Here is a 24,510-nt window from a genome sequence, read left to right as displayed (position 1 = left end):
TATTAATGGATCCTTTATGACTGTGACATTAATATGCAAAAATGCAGTGATGCAGTAAATGAAGCGATAACAAACTCCTTTTGTATTTCTGGCATTTAATAAAAACTTGAATTGTTTTTAATATATTTTGTGAATTTATGATTTTTTTTTGGAATCCTTTTAAAACAATGTTTTACCCTGTTTGCACACTAAATACAACTACAACACCTTTTAAAAATAAGCATTTTAAAACACTACAAATTATACACTTGTCAAAAAAAGCTGGACATTATCCACTAAACCACACACGTCATATAGATATGCTTTTTTTATATGTCATAATTAGGACACAAAAAGTCAAAATTATGACGTTAAATTGAAATTATACTCAAAATTCAGATTAATAAATCAAAATGATGACATAATAAGACATAATTATGACATTAATTATGAAATAAATGTCAAAATTATGACAAAAGTTTCAATTATGACTTTAAAAGTCATAATTATGACATTAAATTTAAATTATGGTCGAAATCATGAGGTTAAAAAGTCAAAATTATGACACTAAATAATTGTGACAATATAAAATGATGATGTTAAATTGAGATTACAGTCAAAATTTTGAGATTAAAAAATCAAAATTATGACAAAAATTTAAAAGACTTTATTATGAAATTAGAATTATGATTATATATATATATATATATATATATATTTTTTTTTTTTTAAATCACAATTATGGCATAAGTCATTATGAGTTGAAAAGCCGAAACAATAATTTAAAAAGTCATTGATTTAAAATGGTTTCTACTTTTTTAATTTGGATTCAATGACCCAAATTAATCTAAGCCCTGTCTATGAAACCAGGCCTTTATATCATAATTTCGATATGGTATGTCATAATTATGACTTTTAAAGTCGACTTTTCATCTCAGAATTATGATTCACCACCATGATTTACTTCTGTGGCAGAAATGCCTATTCAGTTTGCATTCAGTTGGAAGGATGCAGCCTCTGAATTAGGACTAAATTGGCTCAGAATATCACGTTTCATATCCACTGATGTCCCAGTCTAAAACTAAAAATCAGAGACTGTGTGATTTTCTGTGAAATCTCTCGACTCAAATCTGCAGACCGGCTCGGACTTTTGGCAACAGTATAGTCGACTCCTCCAGACTGTAAATCAGGGCAAAAATCTGAACAAAAGTTGTGTGGATTCCTAGTGTATTCCAGCATCAAAAGGATTTTGACTGAATGGCCAGAAGATGGCGCGCTTTCCCTCCCTACAGCTCGTACAGCACCTCATTATTACAAGACTGAACAGTTAAACAGTCTGCCAGTCTCTTTTTGTAGACATTTCTTTTCCGTATGTATTATAGGATATAGGTAGGCTATTAATAAGTATGTAGGCGTGCTTTAGGGTCTAAAGTGTCCAAATGTGATCTGAAACCTAATTTTTCTGTTTATATAAACAAGTAATAGTAATTTTACTTTTACTATTACAAGCACGTTTTTTAGGGTGCAAATCAAAACAAATACTGACACATATATAGGATTTTGCAATATTTTACTATTCAAATAGCAAATTGACTGCTAAATCCTTGTTTAAATGGTCAAATGTTCTCTGCAGGTGCTCTCTTAAATGATCATCAGACTTGTGGAGTCCATATCAGATATAATGCAAAGGAAATATACCAAAAATCGACCAAAAAAAGCTGCTTTGTGGAAAACACCTGCTTTTCACATGCTTATTTTAACAGATATGAAGTGAAAGTAGACATTTCATTTGCAGTCCTTTAGCTTTGAGCAGTTCCATACCACTAGTATTATTTCCACACACACTGCAGCTTATTATCATGAAAGAATAGCCAGAGCCAGTGCATTCATAAAACAAACACACTCAAAAAAAAAAAAAAAAAAAAAAAAAAGCACATAACACAATATCCGTGGGTAAAATAAGTAACAAAGGAAAGAAACAAGCAAATAACAAATTGAAATGCATTAAAACCAAGCTAACAAAAAAATGTTTTGCTAAGATTGTTTTGCTAACGTTCTCATTAAGTTATGATTGTTCTCAGAACGTCGTTTTTTCTCCTTGGTTATGTGGACGTTACAGAAAAAATTAAAGCAAGGTTTTCTCCAATAATTCATCATTTTGTAAGTATTATGGTAATTTTATATTTAAATATTCTCTGAAAAAGTAGTAAATTGTAACTTTCAAAAAACTCAAATCCAACTATAATGTTTCAGAAAAAAAATGTCTCATGAATAATGTGTAAATAACTTTTTTTGTGGTACTGTTCTGATAACGTTATTTAAGACCATAAAACGTTGAACGAACCGAAAGAAGATTTTCTTACTAACTTTGAGAGAACCATTCCAGAACGTTCCCTGTTAGCTGGGAATGTCCTTGGATTATTGTTATGGAAATGTGTAAATGCCTCAACAAAACGTATATAAACAGTATATAAACGGCATGGTTACTTCCAATAGTTTCATGATTTCAAGTGAAATCCTCTTTTTTAAACATACACTCACACTCAGTGACATCATCAGTGTGCATACAGCACAAACGGGTCGTCAGTCGTGATAGTGGACTGAATGTAATCCTCGTGTCTGGTGTTGAAGCTGATATATCTGATGGGTTTTTTCTCACTCTTGGTCTGGGGACTCAACTTCCCATGGTGCATCTGAGGGCTGGGTATAAGCAGAGATGTCCTCGTATATATCACCACCACACTGCTCAATGGCCAAACCCTGTACAGCAAAAGAGGGAAAAAAAACATGGACTTAAATCAAGATCAAAATGATGATAACTCTAACACTAACATATTATAATAGATATAGCGTCAAACTATAGAGTAATCAGTGTAACATTGTTACCATCGGTTCATTACATTATATATCATTATCCACTATCGATCGCCACTTACACTAAATTAATGCAGAATATTTTTTGCATTATAGTGATTCTCAGTTTATTTTTTTGTTAGTGATGTTTTGATCAGGAGACCGATCGGGCAAGTACAATTCTTTAGCATTAAATAAAGGGTTAGTTCACCCAAAAATGAAAATTAGCCCATGATTTACTCACCCTCAAGTCATAGGGGTATATGACATTCTTCTTTCAGATGAGTAAAATCAGATTTATATAAAAAAATATCCTGGCTCTTCAAAGATTTATAATGACAGTGAATTGTTGCTTTGTTTTTAAGTGCATAAAAGTACATATATCCATCATATAACTGCTCCACACGGCTCCGGGAGGTTAATAAAGGCCTTCTGAAGCGAATTGATGCGCAAGCAAGAAGAAAAAAACTTTATAAAATAAATGATCTAGCTTCTGCCTGTAGTGCCTCTCGCAGTTCAAAATTCTTGTTTTTTTGCTGATGAGAGCAGACGTCGTTGTGTAAATGCACATTTGAGATTAATATTTTGTAAATAGAATGATAAATTATGTTTTTTTGTGTGTGCAAACAAAGCACTATCATCGCTTCATAAATTTAAAGTTGCATCACATGAATTTAATTTAAACTGATCTTTCTTTAATAGCGTTCTGGTACAGGCTATGATCCTTACACTGGAGAGAGAGCTGAAAGAATCATCTACAGGCTTTTAGATCACTTTTAATAGGATTACAGTACACAATACTTCAGATAAGGGGAAATTCCCTATTCATACAGTAAACTGTAGAACATGTAGGCTACACTCTCAAACTCGTGACTGTCAAATGTATTTGTAGCCATTTTTTTTTACATGTACTGTATTTTTGCAGAACTGAGAAATGAGTAAATCTCAAGAAACTGCTATAATACTGTATACTGTAATGAAAGGTGAAGAGGATGCCTGATGTATTTATTTATTACTGCACTGTAACTGACAGTATACTGTAGTGTGTTGCATACCGAGGTCATATTCAATTCTTTAGTATTTGAACTTCAGTGCTTTTCATCTACTGTAAGCTCATTGTTGTATTTTACTGTAAACGCACTCTTTTCATTTGTTGTATGTATACTACAATATACATTGAGCTGCAAAATTATTCCTTAATTGCAATAAGAGGTTTTTATTACAGTGTTATGAATGAATCCCATAAGTGTTCACTAGGCAGGTTTTGTACAAATTGGTGTGTAGTTAGCAATTGAGAAAAACTGTAATATATACAGAATAAGATTTGTATTACTCTAGGATAAAATATAATTCATTATAGCTAGTTCCCAGCAAGCAATAGCCATAATTTCACCATCTCGGTTAACTATAGACCCAATATAGTCCAGCTATGTCCATCCAAATAACCTAGAATGAGTTGTTTTTGCCAATATAACTTGTGAGATGTATGATATTCCATCATGTAAGCAAAGTCAACAGTGATTACAAGGTGTCTGGTTTCATTTCTTTGACATGTTCATGTTCTTCTATTCTTGGGCAATGGTTAGACGTCTATTAGGCTACATTTTCTCTGACAGCCAAATATTTTGCTTTGTTTTTGCCTACACATAACGGCTGTTTTTGGACAGTTATCAGACATCCTTTAAATCCAAAATTACTTGCTGGGTTAATTTGTCTATTTTTGTTCTGCCAAAAAAATGTATTCCAAATGAATCCAAAGCAGAACCAACTGTCGAGTGTCTGGCAATAACACCAAAGACCAAAAGACTTTAGACAAAGACACAGTGTACTCATATTACTATGAATGGGAGAAAGTGCAATGCGCAATATGGCAGAATAAGTGGTAAAGTCGTTTCCGGTTGCAATAGAAACAGTTCTGAGATGCACACTTATGACTGCACACGTGCATTGGCTGGTCCAGCCTGAAAAATGCAAATTTTGGTCATGATTTGACTGTTCATTTCATGAGACAGTTATTGTTGGATTTCATTTCAAATATGAAGTTGAATCGTGAGCTTTGTGAGCAGCTTTAGAAAGTTTAATGTTTCCCCATTCAGGGAGATAGAAGCTGCACTTGCACGACTGAAATAGCTGCCCGAGAGGCGTTTCAAAGATGGCCATGGAGTGAAATGACGTGCCTTAAACTTTGGTGTTAAAGGTGCACTATGCAGCTTTTGTCCACTGGAGGGCGCCTATGCAAAACAAATGCGTAGTTTGATAACGCAAAGTGTGAGCGCAGCATCTTGGGAGATGTGGTCTTCTCATGGCCGGTGGAAAATAGGACTCGGGCAGAAATCACGTTCATGCATGCGGTTATTAACGTTACTGTAGTCTAAAGCAGAGCAGGACCGAGTGTTATGGACCTGAGCAAAGCTGCTGGAGCGATTGTTAAACAAATACCCGCCTTGCGAATACCGGGCGCCTGCACAGATCCGCTCTTCCGGTTATGATTTTGAGGTAATGGAGCTCTGTTTATCATATTAGATACATTTAAGTGTGTTTAAAACGATGTTATGACGTTACTCCGTGCGTTCAGTTGTTCACACTGCTAATAGAAAAGCGCTCCTGCCAAATAAAAGCCGAAACCGAGGGTAACGCAGATATGACGCAATTGACAGGCGACTCTCTCAAACGCTATACTGAAACGTCCCGGGTCATTGGTTAAAATAGCAATTTTCTCACAATTTACAAATAGTTGGAAACATCTGGGATATTGTAGGTACTCAACTGAACAAAATATATAACACTGGCATAGTGGTTTTTGGATATTTTACTGCAAAAATACTACATAGTTCACCTTTAAATTCTTGAATGATTGAGTTACACTTTATTTTGATGGTCCCCTTGACATTCTGTTCACTCTAAGTAACATTGCACCTACATGTTAACTAACTCTCATCAGAGTATTAGTTGAGTATTAGCAGACTCTTAGGCCGCGTGTCCACCAAAGCGTTTTTTTCACGCTGCTGACTGGCGTTTTCAATTGTTTTCAATGAGAGCGCCGTGTTTTTAGAACGCGCTGAGCGCTCCGCGTTTTTTACTAGTCGCCGAGAGTTGAAGAATGTTCAACTTTGAATAAAACGCAGCGCTCATCACTGTCACTCTTCACTCAGCCGTCCAATCACAGTGGAGGAGGGGCGGGACAAACACAACACAGACCAACCGCCACATTCTGCGTGTCGTCATCAGATGACAACAAGCAATAATAAAGAAACAAAATGATTTAAAACAAGAGCCTGAGCAAATACTTTACATTGTATCTGCAATTGTATATAGAATCAATACAGGAACAAACTACCTGTGAAATTAGAAAGACCTCCATGGATTTTCCATATCATAACAACAAGCAATCTGAGGAGAAAAAAAACGCTGCCTGCCAAAACGCTCTCAAGCGCTCACAGCGAGGCGTTTTCACCTGGCTAAAAACGTGGTGGACACACGGCCTTAGTTTAGAGTTTGGGTTAGTAGAATAAGCTGATGTGTACTTGCAAAGTTACTTAGTCAGTAGAAAGTCTGTTGGGGAGCATCAAAATAAAGCATTGGTAGATATTAAACAGACTAATAGGCTACTCTACCAATATTTTAATGAGCGTTAGAGTCAACAGAATGTCTAAAAAGGTATTATGTTTATACTGCAAAACAAGTCAAAAATACTAATCAAATCATTATTTATTTATTTTTTTGCAGTGCAAACCGACAGTCTGTCTGACACGCAGATCAACAGAACTCTTGGAACTAGGGTTGCCACCCTCTACCAGAAAAATAAGGGACGCCTGCCGGTGGCCACACCCCTCGGGGCCACGATGACCACAGTCCCGATGGTGTGCCAGTGCAGTGGTCGTATATCATAACTTAAAACCTAATTTGTATATATATATATATATATATATATATATATATATATATATATATATATATATATATATATATATATATATATATATATATATATATATATATATATATATATATATATATCTTAAGATTGATACCAGTGGACATTATAATAGGATATCTGCTATTGAAATCAGTGTGAACAGATGCACTCAGTATAATACACAGCTATGACAATGAAAAACAAACTCAGCTGCTGTAACCTAGAGGGGAGTAGGAGAAGAAATTGCAAATTAACTCGAGTAATTTTATAGTGTTGTGAACAAAGATTTTGACTAAAATATTTGTCATTGTTTGCAGTAACACCATCCAAACAGTGAAACCACACCTAAATAACTGAAAATGATATAATATCTACAATAATTTCTTATTTTAATAAAACACTAAACAACGTTTTTATTTTTGGTAAGTTAAGTAAATATATTTATGTATTATTCCGTTTTTATAGTCTATTGTTAATTCTATAGTATTGGATGATGCAATTATAATTTGTTAAGCATAACAAATAGTTGTTTATTTTATTCCTAAAAGGTCCTATTTTGATTATATATATATATATATATATAATTATATATATATATATATATATATATATATATATATATATATATATATATATATATATATATATATATATATATATATCTTATCTCTTATTAAAGTAATGCTTGTGTCTGACTATACAACTTAACCTTAATAAACAAATCATACCATAACATCATTAATGTAGCCTACATTATTAACATTATTTCTTAATAGGCAGCATTTATGAAATCTAACGTTATCAATCAAAAAATTGAGGTGATAAAAAAAACAAACAAAAAAACATAACACTGTCTGCCTCAGGAGATGCTTGAGGTATGAAGAACTGTGCGACAGTGCTTTGATTTCGGTGAGCTCTTGCATTTAGTGAATGTTGCTCTCCCTGACAGGCCAGCGTGCGCCACTGAAAACACTCGCCGACAAATAATTATTGTGCAATTGGCTTGGTATTCATTGCCGCGGACACTTTCCAGCCAAATATTTATTTCTTCCCACTCTCGTCTGTACCTCTGCATCCGCTTGCGTTTCTGCTCTGAAACTTTTACAGCTGGACGTGGGGAGGTATTTGGACCTGCCTCCGCCATCGTTTTAAATGGATTCTGCCCATATAGAAAAGAACCTATACCTCTTTTGACTCTGATTGGCCGTGATTCACGACCTGTGAACCTGAAACAAACCAATCAAACAAACCAACGACGGCAGCGACCCAATTAGGGGCAGAATAGGACGTGTCCTCACACAATGCGGGTGGACCTATGTAAAATACGGGACAAATCGCGTCCCGTATTGCTTTGATACGGGACGCGTCATTTTTCCTGAAAATACGGGACGATTCCGTATTTCAAGGGACGGGTGGCAACCCTACTTGGAACGCTGCTCGGCCAATCAGATTTGAGGACCGGAACATGAAAAGGTTAGAAATGTTCTGGCTTCACTTTATTTTGATGGTCCCTTTAACACATTTTGTTGAGTAACATTGCACATACATGTCTACCAACTCTCATTAGAGTGTTAGTAGAATATTAGTAGACTGCTAGGATATACTTATTTAGAATAAGTTGACGTAGTTGCAAAGTTACTTATAGTCAGGAGAATGTCTATAGGAGCATCAAAATAAAGAGCAGATATTAAGCAGACAGTCTACTAATACTGTCATGAGAGTTAGCTGAAAAGTTAACAGAATGTACAAAATAAAGAGTTACCAATGTTCCTATTTTATGTAATTGCATGTACATCACAAATATCATTTCATGCATCTATCACAACAGACCATGTGTGTTTTCACTTCCTGTAGCGCATGCAACAATAGCTTCAGCACTTTGAGCCTCAAACTCAACCAACCGTAAACCGACACAATGACAGTAACAAGCTAAACGAATTATCCAAAACTCTCACCTCATAAATGTGATCATCCTCTGGTTCTTCATAATCCGCTTCTTCTTTCTTCTCCTGAAACCAAACACAACGAGAAACTGCTGTTAGTGCTTGTTTATAACTGTATTTTGGCACAAAAATTGAGGTAAACAGGTGGTTAAACTTCATGACTTTAATTAAAATGGTCCAATGTAGACATTCAACTAAGTAGCTTTGTAACTTCATGATGAGAAGATTAGTAGACAGTCTGCTAAATATCTGCTAACACTTTATTTTGATGCTCCCCAACAGACATTCTACTGACTATTTGTAACTTTCCAACTATATATCAGCTTATTCTAGTAATCCTACCAGTCTAATAAATTGATGCGAGTAGTTGACATGTTACAAAGTTACTTATAGTTACTTTTGAAATAACATGTAACCAAAAAGTAATGGATACCTCATGCATGTGCACAAAGGAATAGAGAGCGTTTGTGTCCCTTACCAGCTTGTAAAACTGAACCAGAGGAACGACAATGCACAAAATCAACAGAAAAGCCTGAAGGAAAATGACAACATCCTTGACTCTTGATCTCCGCAAGACAGCTTGGGGGTTACTGTATCCTGTGGAAGAAACAAAGAAATACAAGTATGATAAACAGGGTGGCGAAGAAAGAAAGTGAATGACATCAACAACAAATCAACACCTACTGGACACTTGTAGCGCGGTTCCTGGTCCAAGCGTACCATTCAGCTTGCAAAAATAAATGCCGCTGTCCTCAATCTCCACTTTCTTTATAGTAATGGAGGCATTTGATTTTTCAGTCTTCTCCTTTATAATTATTCTTTGGCTGTTCTTGAGTGGGTCTCTGTCAGCCCGTTCTTTGAACCACTGTACATGAGCCGGCAAAGGCCGATGAGAAGGATATACACAGTATATTATAACGTACCGACCTGTCTTAACGCCAAGGAATCGAGGCTTCTGGTACACATTGGTTCCTTCAGCTGAAATTATGAGATGGATGAAGAGAAAATATATAAGACAGAACCGGTTTAATATCACAATGATCATTTGCTGTAATTTATCAGCAGAAGTAAAACCATGAAACATGCCTGGCATTATTAAAGACACTGAACAGTATGCGCATCCCACATTATAACGGTATCTTTTTAAGTTCAAAGAAGGGTATCAAATGCAAACTTGTTTTGAAGCAGTGGGACTTCCTCTTTCACTCACAGATGGAAAGGAAGAACAACATGAAAACAAGTCTAGGGCAACTGTAATATGCAAAATGTAATCCTGCAACTTTCAAATCTAAAACAAAAATCAAATGAATCGGTTTTGTAAAGAACTGCTGTCCTAAACAATTCCTCCCATAAGTGTACCAAAATGTGGCATTTCAGAGTACCATGTTTAAAGTCAAACTTAAAATGCAGTATTTTAATGTGTCAAAAAGCCATTTACCTGAGAGGTAAATCAGCGCCATGACTGAACATCCCAGCAGGAAGGAACGCATGATTCTTGGTCTTGAAATGCACCTCTCCAGGAAAAGGTAGAAGTCAGTACAGCGCACATAGACAGAACAGAAGAAAGCCAGCACAACCGGAGCAGTCCCACAGTCAGAAGGCTGCAGGACAAGAAGGTGTGAGGATACGATTCTGCTTCTGAGAAACATGCAAATCGGTACACCCATGCATCAAAATGTTAAGAAGCAAGTGAATCATCTTGATGCAAAAACTTATATAGACTACTTTACCATGTACAGATGACTACACAAAATACAACAGGAAATGTCAGTAATACTTCATTTTGATGGTCCTTGTGTACTTGCTGTTGACTATAAGTAACTTTTCAACTAACGCTCATTATTAGTAGAGTATTAGTAGACTGTCTACTAATCAACAGACATTCTCCAGACTATAAGTATCTTTACAGCTACAAGTCATCTTATTCTAACCTTAACCCACAGTCTACTAATAGGCAAATAGAGTTAGTAGACATGTAGGTGTAACATTACTAATAGTCAACAGAAAGTGTTAAAGGGACCATCAAAATAATGTCAAACCCAAATGTCAACGGTTTATGTATCACTGTAAGAAAAAAAATCATGTCCTGGTAAAAAATGACCAGTTGCAAAATATTTTTTTTTAGTATTTAGTATTTTTGTCATGGTTTCCAGTACAAATATCTAAACATTCTTAACTCAAGATACTTGTACTTGAGAAGCAAAATTAAATTCTTCTTTACTGAAAAATGTATTAAAATGAAGTTCTTAAAACAAGAAGCATCTGCCAGTTTTCAAAGTTTAATATTATGACCTCACTGTAACGGATTCACAGAGGCAGGATTCAATTGCAAGTAACTCAGTTTATTGATAGAAGTGTCACAGAAGTCAAAACTCAGAACACAGAAGAAGTCCGGATAAGACGGTGCAGTGAGAGAGACTTTGTTGGCGACACGGGCAGGCTGTGAGCAGCAGTGACTCGGAGAGCGGTTGAGGTAATCCGGGAAGGGATCCAGCGTTTCACGGAAGGGGGAAACGACAACCAACACGGAGACACAAGGGGAACATCCCACAACGCTCTGACAAAGACAAGAGAGAAACAGAGAGACTAAATAGGGTGAAGGTGATGAGTTGCAGCTGGTGCAGGTGATCAGCCACAGGTGCGTGATGAGCCAATCCCAGGCTCCGCCCTCACCTACATTCAACACGCACCCAAGAGTGAGACAGGGAATCCATGAACCGTGACAGTACCCCTCCCCCTAGGAGCGTCCCCTGACGCTCCCAGCCGACCTTACCTGTTGATTGTAATCATCAATAAGGGAGTGATCCAGAATGTCCCTAGCAGGAACCCAACTTCTCTCCTCCGGACCGTAACCTTCCCAGTCCACCAAGTACTGGAAACCGCGTCCCCTCCGTCTAGAATCCAGAATGCGATTAACCGAATAAGTTGGTTCCCCATCTACGAGTCGCGGCGGTGGGGGAACCGGGACTGGCGGATTAAGGTGGGAGTGAAAAACAGGTTTGATTTTGGATACATGGAAGGCGGGATGAATCCTCCTGTACGCCGGAGGGAGTTTGAGGCGGACTGTCACCGGACTAATGATCTTGGTGACAGTGAACGGGCCGATAAATTTGGGAGCAAGTTTATTAGATACGGAGCGGAGAGGAATGTTCTTGGTAGAAAGCCACACTTTTTGACCGACGACGTAAACGGGAGGCTTAGACCGGTGGCGATCGGCTTTAGCCTTGGTGCGCGCTCCCACCTGGAGCAGAGTCTCACGGGCTCTGGTCCATGTGCGATGACACCTCTGGATAAAGGCGTGAACAGAGGGGACCGCGACCTCGGAATCCAGACTAGGAAAAATAGGTGGCTGGTAACCTACACTACACTCAAATGGCGAAAGGCCCGTAGATGACACTGGCAACGAGTTATGAGCGTACTCAACCATAGAGAGTTGCTGGCTCCAGGATGAAGGATTCTTGGATACCAAACATCGCAACACTCTCTCCAGATCCTGATTGGCTCTCTCGGTCTGACCGTTGCTTTGGGGATGATAACCCGAAGACAGACTAACCGTGGCTCCTAGTAATTTACAAAACTCCTGCCAAAATTTGGACACAAATTGGGAACCTCTGTCGGAGACCACGTCCATCGGGAGGCCATGTAACCGAAAGACGTGATCTACTACAGATACCGCTGTCTCCTTGGCTGAGGGTAATTTGGGCAAGGGAATGAAATGTGCTGCCTTCGAGAATCGGTCCACGACGGTCAAAACGACCGTCTTGCCCTGGGAGGGCGGGAGGGCGGTAACAAAATCTAGAGCGATGTGGGACCAGGGTCTCGAAGGAACAGACAGCGGCTGAAGTAACCCCTGGGGAGGTTGGTTAGATGTCTTACCAACTGCACAGACCGAGCAAGCCAAAACAAAACTGCGAATGTCGCGAGCCATAAGTGGCCACCAAAATCGTTGCTTTATTAAACTGCAAGTGCGGTTTACCCCTGGATGACAGGCAATGTTGGAGCAGTGACCCCATTTGAGGACCTCGGATCTTAACCCCTCCGGAACGAACAAACAACTCGGTGGGCCGCCGGGCGGGGGCGTTACCCCTTCTAAGGCCACTTTGACCTTCGATTCGATCTCCCATGTGAGTGTAGAGATAACTATCTTCTCTGGCAAAATACACTCGGGAGTAACCGGGCGTTCGGAAGCATCAAAAATACGAGATAAAGAGTCGGGTTTGATGTTTTTAGACCCGGGGCGGTACGAGAGAACAAAGTCAAAACGTCCGAAAAAAAGTGCCCACCGAGCCTGCCTGGAGTTGAGTCTTTTAGCAGATCTAATATATTCAAGGTTCTTATGATCCGTCCATACAATAAAAGGTACCCCCGACCCTTCAAGCCAATGACGCCACTCCTCCAACGCTAACTTGACGGCCAACAACTCTCTGTTACCAATGTCATAATTGCGTTCGGCAGGAGAAAGACGATGGGAGAAAAACGCGCACGGGTGCATCTTGTCATCTGAGGGAGAGCGCTGTGAAAGAACCGCTCCTACCCCCACCTCTGACGCGTCGACCTCTACCACGAACTGACGTGTGGAATCAGGGGCGACTAAGATGGGAGCCGAAACAAAGCGGCTTTTCAGTTTGGTGAATACAGCCTCGGCTGTATCGGACCACCTGAACGTCATTCGGGGAGAGGTCAAGGCAGTCAGAGGTGCGGCTAGTTGGCTGAAATTGCGAATAAAACGCCGATAGAAATTGGCGAACCCCAGAAACCTTTGTAGGGCCTTACGGGAATCTGGACTTGGCCAATCCATCACAGCCTTAACCTTGTCGGGATCCATGCGCATTCCCTCCGATGACACGATGTACCCTAAAAAAGGAACAGACTGTGCATGAAAAGCGCATTTCTCCGCCTTGACAAAAAGCCCATTCTCTAGCAACCTCTGAAGCACTCGTCTGACGTGTCGAACATGTTCCTGGAGAGACGAAGAAAAAATCAAAATGTCATCCAGGTAGACATATATGAATTGGTCGACCATGTCTCTCAACACATCATTGACGAGTGCCTGGAAAACCGCTGGGGAGTTGGAAAGGCCGAAAGGCATGACCAAGTATTCAAAATGCCCCCTGGGGGTGTTAAAAGCGGTTTTCCATTCATCCCCCTCCCTGATGCGAACCAAATGATAAGCGTTACGTAAGTCCAACTTCGTGAAGACGGATGCTCCCTGTAACCTCTCGAAAGCTGAAGACATCAACGGCAAAGGATAGGTATTCTTTACCGTGATGTTATTCAGCCCTCGGTAATCAATGCAAGGTCGCAGAGAACCATCCTTCTTCCCCACGAAGAAGAACCCCGCCCCCGCTGGAGAAGAGGAAGGGCGGATGAATTTGGAGGCTAGAGAATCAGAAATATATTTCTCCATGGCCTCCCTCTCTGGAATAGAAAGAGAGTATAGTTTGCCCTTAGGCGGAGACTTACCTGGGAGTAAATCTATAGCACAGTCATAGGGACGATGCGGAGGGAGAGAAGCAGCTCGGGACTTACTGAACACTTCCTTCAGGTCGAGGTACTCCGGAGGCACGTTAGACAGATTCACCGTCTCACTCTGAAAAACAGAACGAGAAACAGACGAACAAGCAGACACCAAACAAGACTCATAACATTTATCACTCCACGCAGACACAGAATTTTGTCCCCAGTCAACCCTTGGATTGTGTAACTCCAGCCAAGGGTGACCGAGGACAACGGGAGCCAAAGGGGAGTCCAGGATGAAGAATGAAATGCGTTCTGTGTGGTTGCCGGAAGTGATCAGTGTAAGTGGTTCAGTGGTGAATGAAATGTCAGGGAGAACTTGTCCGTTGAGTGCGTTGACAGAAATGGTGTTCTTGAGTGCAATGGTGGGTATGTTAAGTTTATGAGCAAGGGCAGAGTCAATGAAGTTACCTTCCGCTCCCGAGTCGAGGAGGGCGAGGCTGGAATAATCCTGAGCTGCCCACAGCAATCTCACCGGGAGGAGAGTGGAGGATGAGGTCTTTTCCACGGAGATCCCGCCCGACAGTAGCCTTCCTCTTACCGCCGGGCGTGGTCTTTTACCGGGCAGGAGTCTAGCAGGTGTCCGTTCCCGCCGCAGTACAGGCAAAGACCACGGGATCTCCGTCTCGCCTTCTCCTCCCGGGAGAGCCGAGCTCGACCCACCTGCATGGGCTCCGGGTCGAAGGTGTAGCTGACCGCATCCGTAGCGCTGGCCTGAGGGCATTCGACACTCCCATGCTGAGGCTCCATCCTGGACCTCAGCCTGCTCAGACGAGCGTCCACCCTCAAAGCAAGATCAATAAGACCGTCAATCTTCTCCGGAAGGTCGATGGCGAATATCTCCTTCTGGATGCGGTCAGCCAGCCCATGCAGGAACATGTCCCACTGTGCCTCCTCGTTCCACTTGCACTCGGCGGCCAGGGTGCGGAACTCGATGGAATAATCCGAGACCGAGCGGTTACCTTGGCGGAGCTCTGCGAGTTGACGTGCCGCTTCTCTTCCGGTCACCGCTCGGTCAAACACCCTTCTCATCTCTGCCGCCAGCGTCTGGAACGAGGAGCAGCAAGGATGTTGGTTCTCCCACACCGCCGTTCCCCAAAGTGCGGCTCGTCCGGAGAGCAGGGTGAGGACGAATGCCACCTTGGATCTTTCCGTGTTGAAAGTCTGCGGTTGAAGAGCGAAAAACAAGGAACACTTGGTAAGGAAGGCTCTGCAATAATTGCTCTCACCGGCATAACTCTCGGGGGTAGGCAGACGTGGTTCTGGTTGCTGCGATGCAGATGGTGTGTGGGGAATCGGCGGTGGGTCGGGCACAGTGGGACCGATGAGTTGTTGCATCTGTTGGGTCAGCTCGGCCACCCGTGCCACCAAGGTGTGTACTGCCTGTCCTGTGGCAGTTAAGTTCGCCTCCTGCTGGTCCAGTCTCTCGTTGCTGCTGGTCAGTAGGGCGTTGATACTCGCTGAATCCATGGTTGGTCAGAGCGTTCTGTAACGGATTCACAGAGGCAGGATTCAATTGCAAGTAACTCAGTTTATTGATAGAAGTGTCACAGAAGTCAAAACTCAGAACACAGAAGAAGTCCGGATAAGACGGTGCAGTGAGAGAGACTTTGTTGGCGACACGGGCAGGCTGTGAGCAGCAGTGACTCGGAGAGCGGTTGAGGTAATCCGGGAAGGGATCCAGCGTTTCACGGAAGGGGGAAACGACAACCAACACGGAGACACAAGGGGAACATCCCACAACGCTCTGACAAAGACAAGAGAGAAACAGAGAGACTAAATAGGGTGAAGGTGATGAGTTGCAGCTGGTGCAGGTGATCAGCCACAGGTGCCTGATGAGCCAATCCCAGGCTCCGCCCTCACCTACATTCAACACGCACCCAAGAGTGCGACAGGGAATCCATGAACCGTGACACTCACTGGCAGATATTTCTTAGTTTATTATTATTATTTTTTAGATATTTTTAATGTGATATGTATCAATGTGATTGATATCAAGAATGTGTGATATCAATAAAATACGTCCTTAAGTTATGAAAGGATTATTATTGCCGCTCCCATAAACATCAGTGCATATTTGACAAGCTATAAGCTATATGTTATTTTTTAAATTGATTACTATGTGTTTTTTTAATGTCAGAAACATTAAGTGAAGTTTTTATTAACAAAATTTTGGGAGGAGCACGCTCAGATAATTAAACCTAATTAAACACAAGTGGAGCACATCAAGCTAATTAACCATGAGAGGGCTGTATGTATACTGCAGATTTACCTTCTTTTGTTGACCATTTTCATTTTAGCATCCCTCCACCACCCCATCTCCTCACTTGATTCTAACAAACTCTTATTAGATGTCAACACAATCTATAATACACTCCAGTCCAGTTCTAGAGTATCTCTATGATGGAGGGGTACTCTGGGTTCGGGCCAAATTCAGTGTCCGGAGCCCTCCCCCGGACAGCACTCCAAATACGTATAATCTTTACTTTATTTAATTTGATGTAAGTGTGAACTAGTGAAATAAACATTATATGATTGAAAACACTGAATATGACAAGTACTGAACCAAACGCACCCTTCTCTGGCTCAGCACCAGCTGAAGCGTAAACGCAGATTTGAATGTAGCAGTTGATCACACGACGCAGTGAACGTTCTAATCACACTGGTGTGATTTTATCAACTGTAAAAATAGTTATTTTTATTCTTTTGGAATCTACGTTCAAAATCCATTTTGCTGAAAAATCTAATGAGGCACATGAATCTGCAATGACGCCTCTCTACGTTAAACTATTATTTTTTTGGACATTGCTTAAAAGAAATTAGCTATTGCAATTTGAATTCCCCTAGAAAGAGTTAAATCCAAAAGTCCTGTTAATATATTGCCTTCTGATTACTTAAAGGGTTACTTCAGCGATTAGCATATGGCTTTGTATCAGTAGAAACCCTGGAGTATATTCAAATCATTGTGCTTTCCCCCCTCATATACCCCTGAGACAAGAGATTTATGCATTTTATTTCTGGAAAAATTCCTCCAATGATGCAAATTGCCGATATTTGCATCATCGGAGGAATGTTTGGCCAAAGGCTAAAGACTACAGCCAGCAGAGGGAGCCATTTCCGCATGTTTTGAATCTGCGCATGGGGGATGGAGATCAGCTCGCAGCTACAGGCACTCATTTAAACGGAGCTATGGTGAGCAATGTAAGTCTTTTAACTTCTCAAAATAATTTCTATGAAAGTTAAGCTTGCAAAAGCATGAACTGAAACGCGTCAGACTGAACTTGAGTTGTGAATTTATGCTGTGAGTGTAGTCGCGATTACCTCAGCTCTCATCACGAGAGTTCATCAGCTCATTTATCTCACTCCTGCAGTTAGTGCTCAGTGCTGTGAGACTCGCGCGGTGACTCACTCATTATATTAAACAGACACGTTCAGTTTTTAATTGTAGTGTCTTCTCCAACTCAGTCACAGTAATCAAGTTGGAGGCTTTGGGAGTGGCCTCACAGGGCAGCGAAGCATTCTGGGAATTGTAGTCCATCATCCCCATGAGACAAAAATACATTTTCTGTCTTTTCTCAGTCTAGAAGGCACCAAATTCAAAAATAATTTCACATTTCTACTACATTGATGACCCAGTTTAAATACAGATTCATCTTCCCAGTGCTGAAGTACCCCTTTAAGAAGAATCTTGTTGTGGTTATAATAACTGCAAACAATAGCTTTTAAAATGCAATATTGCAAAGCAACTATTACCGGTAGGTACAAGTTTTGCTCTGTTTTGTTTATCTATCCACTGGCAGTCAAATTTGAATGTGTCTTGTTCTTGTAGCCTATGTATAATTAAAGCTTTTATGTCAAACACTGATAATTCAAGTCGTACACACCTTAAATCTGCAGTGGTCACGTGATACAAGTCGTAGCTCTCCGAAAATTACATTAACATGTTGTAAGTTCTACAAGCATTTTCCCGTTTAGAATGGTTACGGTAATCACGGTAATTGTTACAGTAATTGTTATAGTAATCTTTACAGTAATTGTTACAGTTATTGTTATGGTAATTACGGTAATTGTTACAGTAATTGTTATAGTAATCTTTACAGTAATTGTTACAGTTATTGTTACGGTTATTACGGTAATTGTTACAGTTATTGTTATGGTAATTACGGTAATTGTTACAGTAATTGTTATAGTAATCTTTACAGTAATTGTTAAAGTTATTTTTATGGTAATTACGGTAATTGTTACAGTAATTGTTATAGTAATCTTTACAGTAATTGTTATGGTAATTACGGTAATTGTTACAGTAATTGTTATGGTAATCTTTACAGTAATTGCTACAGTTATTGTTACGGTTATTACGGTAATTGTTACAGTAATTGTTATGGTAATTACCATAGTTTGACATTCCACACTGAGCTGTGGTCAATGGCAAAATAAATCTGCTGTGGTCAGGTGGTAGAGTCAGAGCACTGAAAATTCTGAGTTCATAAGCCGAATTATGAGTTCTAAAAGGACGTGATTATGGTATGGTATGGTGATCTCATAATTATGGTAACTCTGACATGGTGTGAATGGGATGTTCAGTCTGGTTCCTGAAGAGCCACCTCTGAGCAGAGTTTAGCTCAAGCTCTAATTAAACAGATCTGAACCAGATAAGGGTTGAATTCAATATCGACCCCTAAACCCTCAATCACTAGTACCTAAATCAGTCCAGTAATACAGTTTACTTGGAGTGAATGAAAATAAGTGAATTTAGAAAGCCGTTGAGCATACATCATTTGTAGGCTACACTTGTTATTGCGGTGCAATGTGGGATTGAATTAGCCTGACGTCGTCATACTCAGATTCTAGTCAGAATATGAGTCTGATATTGCTCCATTGGGCTGTGGTTATGGGGCGTTTCAACCGAACCAGGAAAGAAAATGCCTCTGCACTCAATTGGATAGACCTACAACCAATCGGAGTAAGCGACGTATGTTGAGCGGCACATATTTGTCAACAGAACTCAACTGCACACACGCTGGAAGAAATAGAAGAAGAAGATGTAAATGTAAACGATCTTTGCCAGTGTTGTAAAAATAATTTAAGTAAACACGGAGTACTTACTAACATGATCATCATTTTTGAGAAAATAGTAAATATGAATGCACATATGAACAAATTCCCTGTTTAGTAAACAAATTCAGCCCAAGCGTTCTTTGGCTTGACCGAAAAGTCCAGACCGAACTTCCAGACCTCAAATGTTGTGGGCGGGGCTAAGTTTGGTACTGAATGAGTATAAAGGGTGATTTCAGATTCATCCAAGGTCTTCAGGGTCTCGAGAAGCTTCCAGACAGGTGTGTTGGAGCTAAACTTGCCCATCATCAGCAGGAATGCACATCAATGGTCTATAATTTTCATTTCTCGTTTTTTACTGTCGCTGGTGTTTGCTGTTTTGCCTTTGCTGAGGGTTGCCAGGCTGAATTTTGTTGTGTCCCATACAATGAGAGTAAAGTATCTTCAATTTACATGCGTAAATTGGTGCTTTCCATGCGCATCTGCGGTGCAGTCCACCATAGTGGGTGGAGAGAGCAGCAGTCGCTGAGCTGTGCAAACTGAAGTGGAGAGCACCCATTGCAGCTGTAGACACACCATCTCTCTCTCTCTATCTCTCTCTCTCTCTCAAACACACACACACACACACACACACACACACACACACACACACACACACACACACACACACACACACACACACACACACACACACACACACACACACACACACACACACACACACACACAGTTAAAGTCAGAACTGTTTGCTGTTTGAGTAAGCAAGGGAAACAGACAGTATACCTTCTCAAAAACGTTGTAGCTGCAAATAACCAAATGTAGCTACAAAACTTGTGCTCCACGGCTAACCTGCTCTAGGGCAGGTTTTGTTCTGGGTAAGAGAGCTCAAACTGAAATTGAACCAATCAGATGTGAGAATAGTGACATATCTGTGATCAAATAAAGTCACTCACCCAGTTACTCTTGCTCTAAATTAAAGGAAAAATCATCTGGCTTTTAGCAATGATTATGTATTACAATTATTTTATGTGGCTATTTAATATTTTATTATACGCCTGAACCATTACACATGAGCAATTTATAATTACACATTTCGTTTAAATGTAGGCCTATGCAATATAGATACACTTTAGAATCAATAGATAAAGCTTTAAACATGACTACATGTGAGCTTACACACCGAAGCATACTTCACTGTCTCACTTTCTGATTGACTCAGATTCTGTAGGAACAATTTCATGACTTTCACCTAAAATCTGTCTAGTTTTTCTAGGAACTGTAACATTTTTATAAAAAGTTATTTGTCCAATAAAATCTTTTGTATAGGTAAACATTTCTAAACAGTGATACAGGTCAGCATTCAGAAAAAAACACCTCAGTTTACAACTGTTCTTTCTCCCACTATCAGTGAACATGTTTGTGAAAGATAAATTATATTAAAGTCGACATGAAAGGGAAGTTGCGATAGTCTTTTCTTCCCTTTTGTGGTGTACACTCACCAACCACTACCTTCTGTTGCCTTCAAAACTTTTTTAAATCTTCGTGGCATAAATTCAACAGAGCGCTGGAATCAGTCCTCAGAGATCTTGGTTCATATTGATATAGCTTTACTCAGATCTGGTGAATAATAGAGGCCAATTGAGTTTAGTGAACTCATTGTCACGTTCAAGAAACCAGTTTCAGATTATTTGAGTTAGTGACATTATGGTGCTTTATCTGGCTGGAAATAGGCATCAGAAGACAGGCACACTGTGGTCATAAAGAGATGGTCAGCAACAATACTCAGGTAGGCTATGGCATTAAAACAATGCTCAATTGTTATTAAGGGGCCCAAAGTGTGCCAAGAAAATATCCTCATTACACCACCAGCCTGAACTGATTATACAAGGCAGGGGGATCCATGTTTTCATGTTGTGTCAAATTCTGGCCCTAACATCTGAATGTCACAACAGATATTGAGACTCATCAGACCAGGCAATGTTTCCTGTGTCACCGGTGTGTCTTCTGCAGCTGTAGTCCATCTGCTTCGAGGTTGGACGTGTTGTGCATTCATCGATGCTCTTCTGCAGACCTCAGTTGTAATAAGTGCTTATTTGAGTTACTGTTGTAACTACTGCCTTTCTATCAACTGAACCAGTCTGGCCATTCTCCTCTTACCTCTGGCTTCAATAAGGTATTTTCACCCATAGAACTGTCACTCACCAGATTTTTTTTCTCTTTTTTGGACACTGCACTAACTCTAGATATGGCTGTGCGTAAAAATCCCAGTAGATCAACAGATTCTGAAATACTCAAATATCTGGCACCAATAACTATACCACATTCAGTCACTTGAATCACTTTACGTCCCCATTCTGATGTATAGTTTGAACTTCTTTACCTTGTCTACATACCTAAATGCATCGAGTTGCTGCCATGTGATTGGCCTATTATATATGTGCTCTATCAAGCACACTGTAAACCCTAACGCTAAAATAATTAATTGGAGCAGAGCCAACTCAAATTAAACTAATTAGTTCAATCAAATGGACTTCTATGAGTATTTAGAACTTCACGTTCACAAAACGGACACATTTTAAGTAATCTGAATTGTTTCATTGTTTTGAGTTTTATGAACTTGTTTCTTTTAATTTAGTTAAACTCAATATAAACTAAAACTTGGCAAACATTTCCCAGCATGCTAGAGAATTGTGTAAAATGAGTAGGGAGAGTAGATGCCAAGGTTAAAGGGTTAGTTCACAAAAATGAAAATTATTTCATGAATTACTCTCCCTCATGTCGTTGGACACCCGTAACACCTTCGTTCATCTTCGGAACACAAATGAAGATATTTTTTTGAAAGCTGATGGCTGAGAAAGGCTTCAGATAGGCCTCCATTGGCATTCAGTACATTCCCACTCACAAGACCCATAAAGGCACTAAAGACGTTGATACAAAGTCCATCTCACTACAGTGGCTGTACAATAATTTTACAATGCTACGAAAATAGTTGTTGTGCGCACAAAAATCAAAATAATGACTTTATCCACAAAGTTATTGATGTGAACTCGACACATGCGCGAGAATATGACGCAGATCCACCGTTCGAATACATGACCCGAAAGCGGAGGAGCGCCGCTATCGCGTGAGTTCACGTCAGAGACCTACACGGAAGACAATAACTTGGCGGATAAAGTCATTATTTAGATGTTTTTGCGCACAAAAACTAATTCTCGTCGCTTTGTACAATTATTGAATAGCCACTGTAGTGAGATGGACTTTGTATCGACGTCTTTAATGCCTTTATGGGTCTTGTGAGTGGGTCAGTGGAAATGTACTGAATGCCAATGGAGGCCTTTCTGAAGCCATTTGTGTTCTGAAGATGAACGAAGGTGTTACGGGTGTCCAACGACATGAGGGTGAGTAATTCATGAAATAATTTTAATTTTTGTGAACTAACCCTTTAATGTTAAGTGAGAGATTTACACAACACATTGTGTAACCGATTAGCAAGGCGGCATTTATTGAATTAGCTAGTTAAAGCTAGCCAAGTTTACACAGCTAAAAATATTTCAATTAAGATTAAATGAGTATGTAACTGATCACGTCAAGTTTTAGAGTTTTGCCAACTTATTCAGGGTTTATAGTGTTGTTGAACAGGTACCTAAGTGGCCGATGAGTGTATATCCAAGTGAAACGGCTTCTCGAACACGAAAAAATGTAGGGACTTTTGGGACTTTTTTATCCACGGTGAATTGATTGGATGGTTTGCTATTGAAGTGATGTCATGTGAGTGACAGGTTGTCCCGCCTTTGTGGCAGTAACATCAAAGAAGAAATGTTGATGCAGTTTTGTTCAACGATAAATGTATAAACAAATACTGTTATATCAATTTAGATTTCATGGATACTTTAAAAGTGTTAAAATATAATTGCCTATTAAATCCCCATAGCACAAATGCCAATGTATAGACCACTGAATTCCAAACGTATTAAGACTTGGTTACCTGAGGTGAAGATATCATTAGCTAGGAGTAAAAATAGAAGGAGTGAAATAAGAACAGCTATCTGGGCTGGGGCCACCGTGACATACAGAAAAAGTCATATGGAGCAGAAGTCTAATGGAAAAATGGGCTTGATAAACACCTCTGGGAAAACATATCCATAAACAACACATGATAGCATGCTAAGACTGTAAACGCCACTAAATCTTGACATGAGATGAACTGTGATATTGCAGAACTGCAATCTGAGACGGCAATTCAATGCTGAAGCATGAAGAGACCCATGTTTATCTTATCAAATTTATTCTTTGAACATTATGATACAAAGAAAAGACAGCATCCGAGAAGTTCGCTTCTATCGGCAAAATGTATATACAGGCAAGTAGACGCGAGCAAAACCTAAAGCACTGCAATGCCTCTCTGCTTGATAAAAATGTAAACAATAGAAAATTATTCGCATATTAACAATGCAATCAATATGAAACCAAAAAGTGCACAAAACTGCACACAAGCGCCATTCTCACCAAAATTCATTTTCATTTAAACAAACAGTAAATGAACGTACGAGAGATAATAAGTGTTAATGCTTTTTGGTAACAAGAGACCAAATCTAAAAACTATACAAGAGGTAAATATAAATGTCTCAAAAGTGCTTAATTTATACATTTTAAGAAATAAGACATTTGCAGTCACATTAAGACTTCAGAGGAAATCTATTATTAATAAATGTTTCTAATACATACAAATCACAGGTACTAAAACACTGAATGTACAGGGGCGAGAAAATGCTAAGGTTTTCAAATCTTAAATTTAATGAAAGAAATTCGAAGGAAAGTGTGTGATGTGATCACAACATATCACATTATGATTTTCAGTTAAAGATAAATTGGGTAAGAATTATTTAAGGCTTTTTGTAGTGAAGGGAATCTTTTATATAGCAAGTAATGGCACCAAACACACGTTCCTTTCTAAGTTTGAGTAACATTTGGACAGAGAAAAAGAATCTGTGTAACTTAAATTTTCACAATTTAGTGATGAATTTATAATGATAGACATTCAACTCAAATGGGACATATTAGTGCTGAAAATGCCGGTGTGTTAAATTACATTTAAATTGATGAGGTTATTTTAATATCGTCTCATTACATGACAACTAAATCAGTTGTATACAGGCATGGAAGATTTTCAACCAGCTCTTGTGAATACCAGGGAATTAATTTACTTTAATTATTTAATTGGGGAGTTATCAATTTGTTAAAAATATA

The 24,510-nt window shown here is 39.5% G+C and overlaps 1 protein-coding gene across 1 annotated transcript; it reads right to left on the bottom strand.

Moving 5' to 3' along the window:
• Positions 1-1,534: 1,534 nt before the first annotated feature.
• On the bottom strand, positions 1,535-10,290 carry cd79b (CD79b molecule, immunoglobulin-associated beta). The gene is made up of 5 exons (XM_067429427.1): positions 10,130-10,290; positions 9,376-9,669; positions 9,170-9,288; positions 8,704-8,757; positions 1,535-2,739 (listed from the first exon to the last, which is right to left on the bottom strand). The coding sequence occupies exons 1-5, from the start codon at positions 10,179-10,181 to the stop codon at positions 2,635-2,637; spliced, it is 624 nt and encodes a 207-aa protein (XP_067285528.1). The 5' UTR covers positions 10,182-10,290; the 3' UTR covers positions 1,535-2,634.
• Between the last annotated feature and the right edge of the window lie 14,220 nt (positions 10,291-24,510).

The sequence above is a fragment of the Pseudorasbora parva genome, chromosome 21 (genome assembly GCF_024679245.1).
Source record: "Pseudorasbora parva isolate DD20220531a chromosome 21, ASM2467924v1, whole genome shotgun sequence".
Lineage (NCBI taxonomy): Eukaryota > Metazoa > Chordata > Actinopteri > Cypriniformes > Gobionidae > Pseudorasbora > Pseudorasbora parva.
The sequence above is the reverse complement of the archived record's forward strand: the minus strand, read 5'-3'. Positions and strand labels throughout refer to the sequence as shown.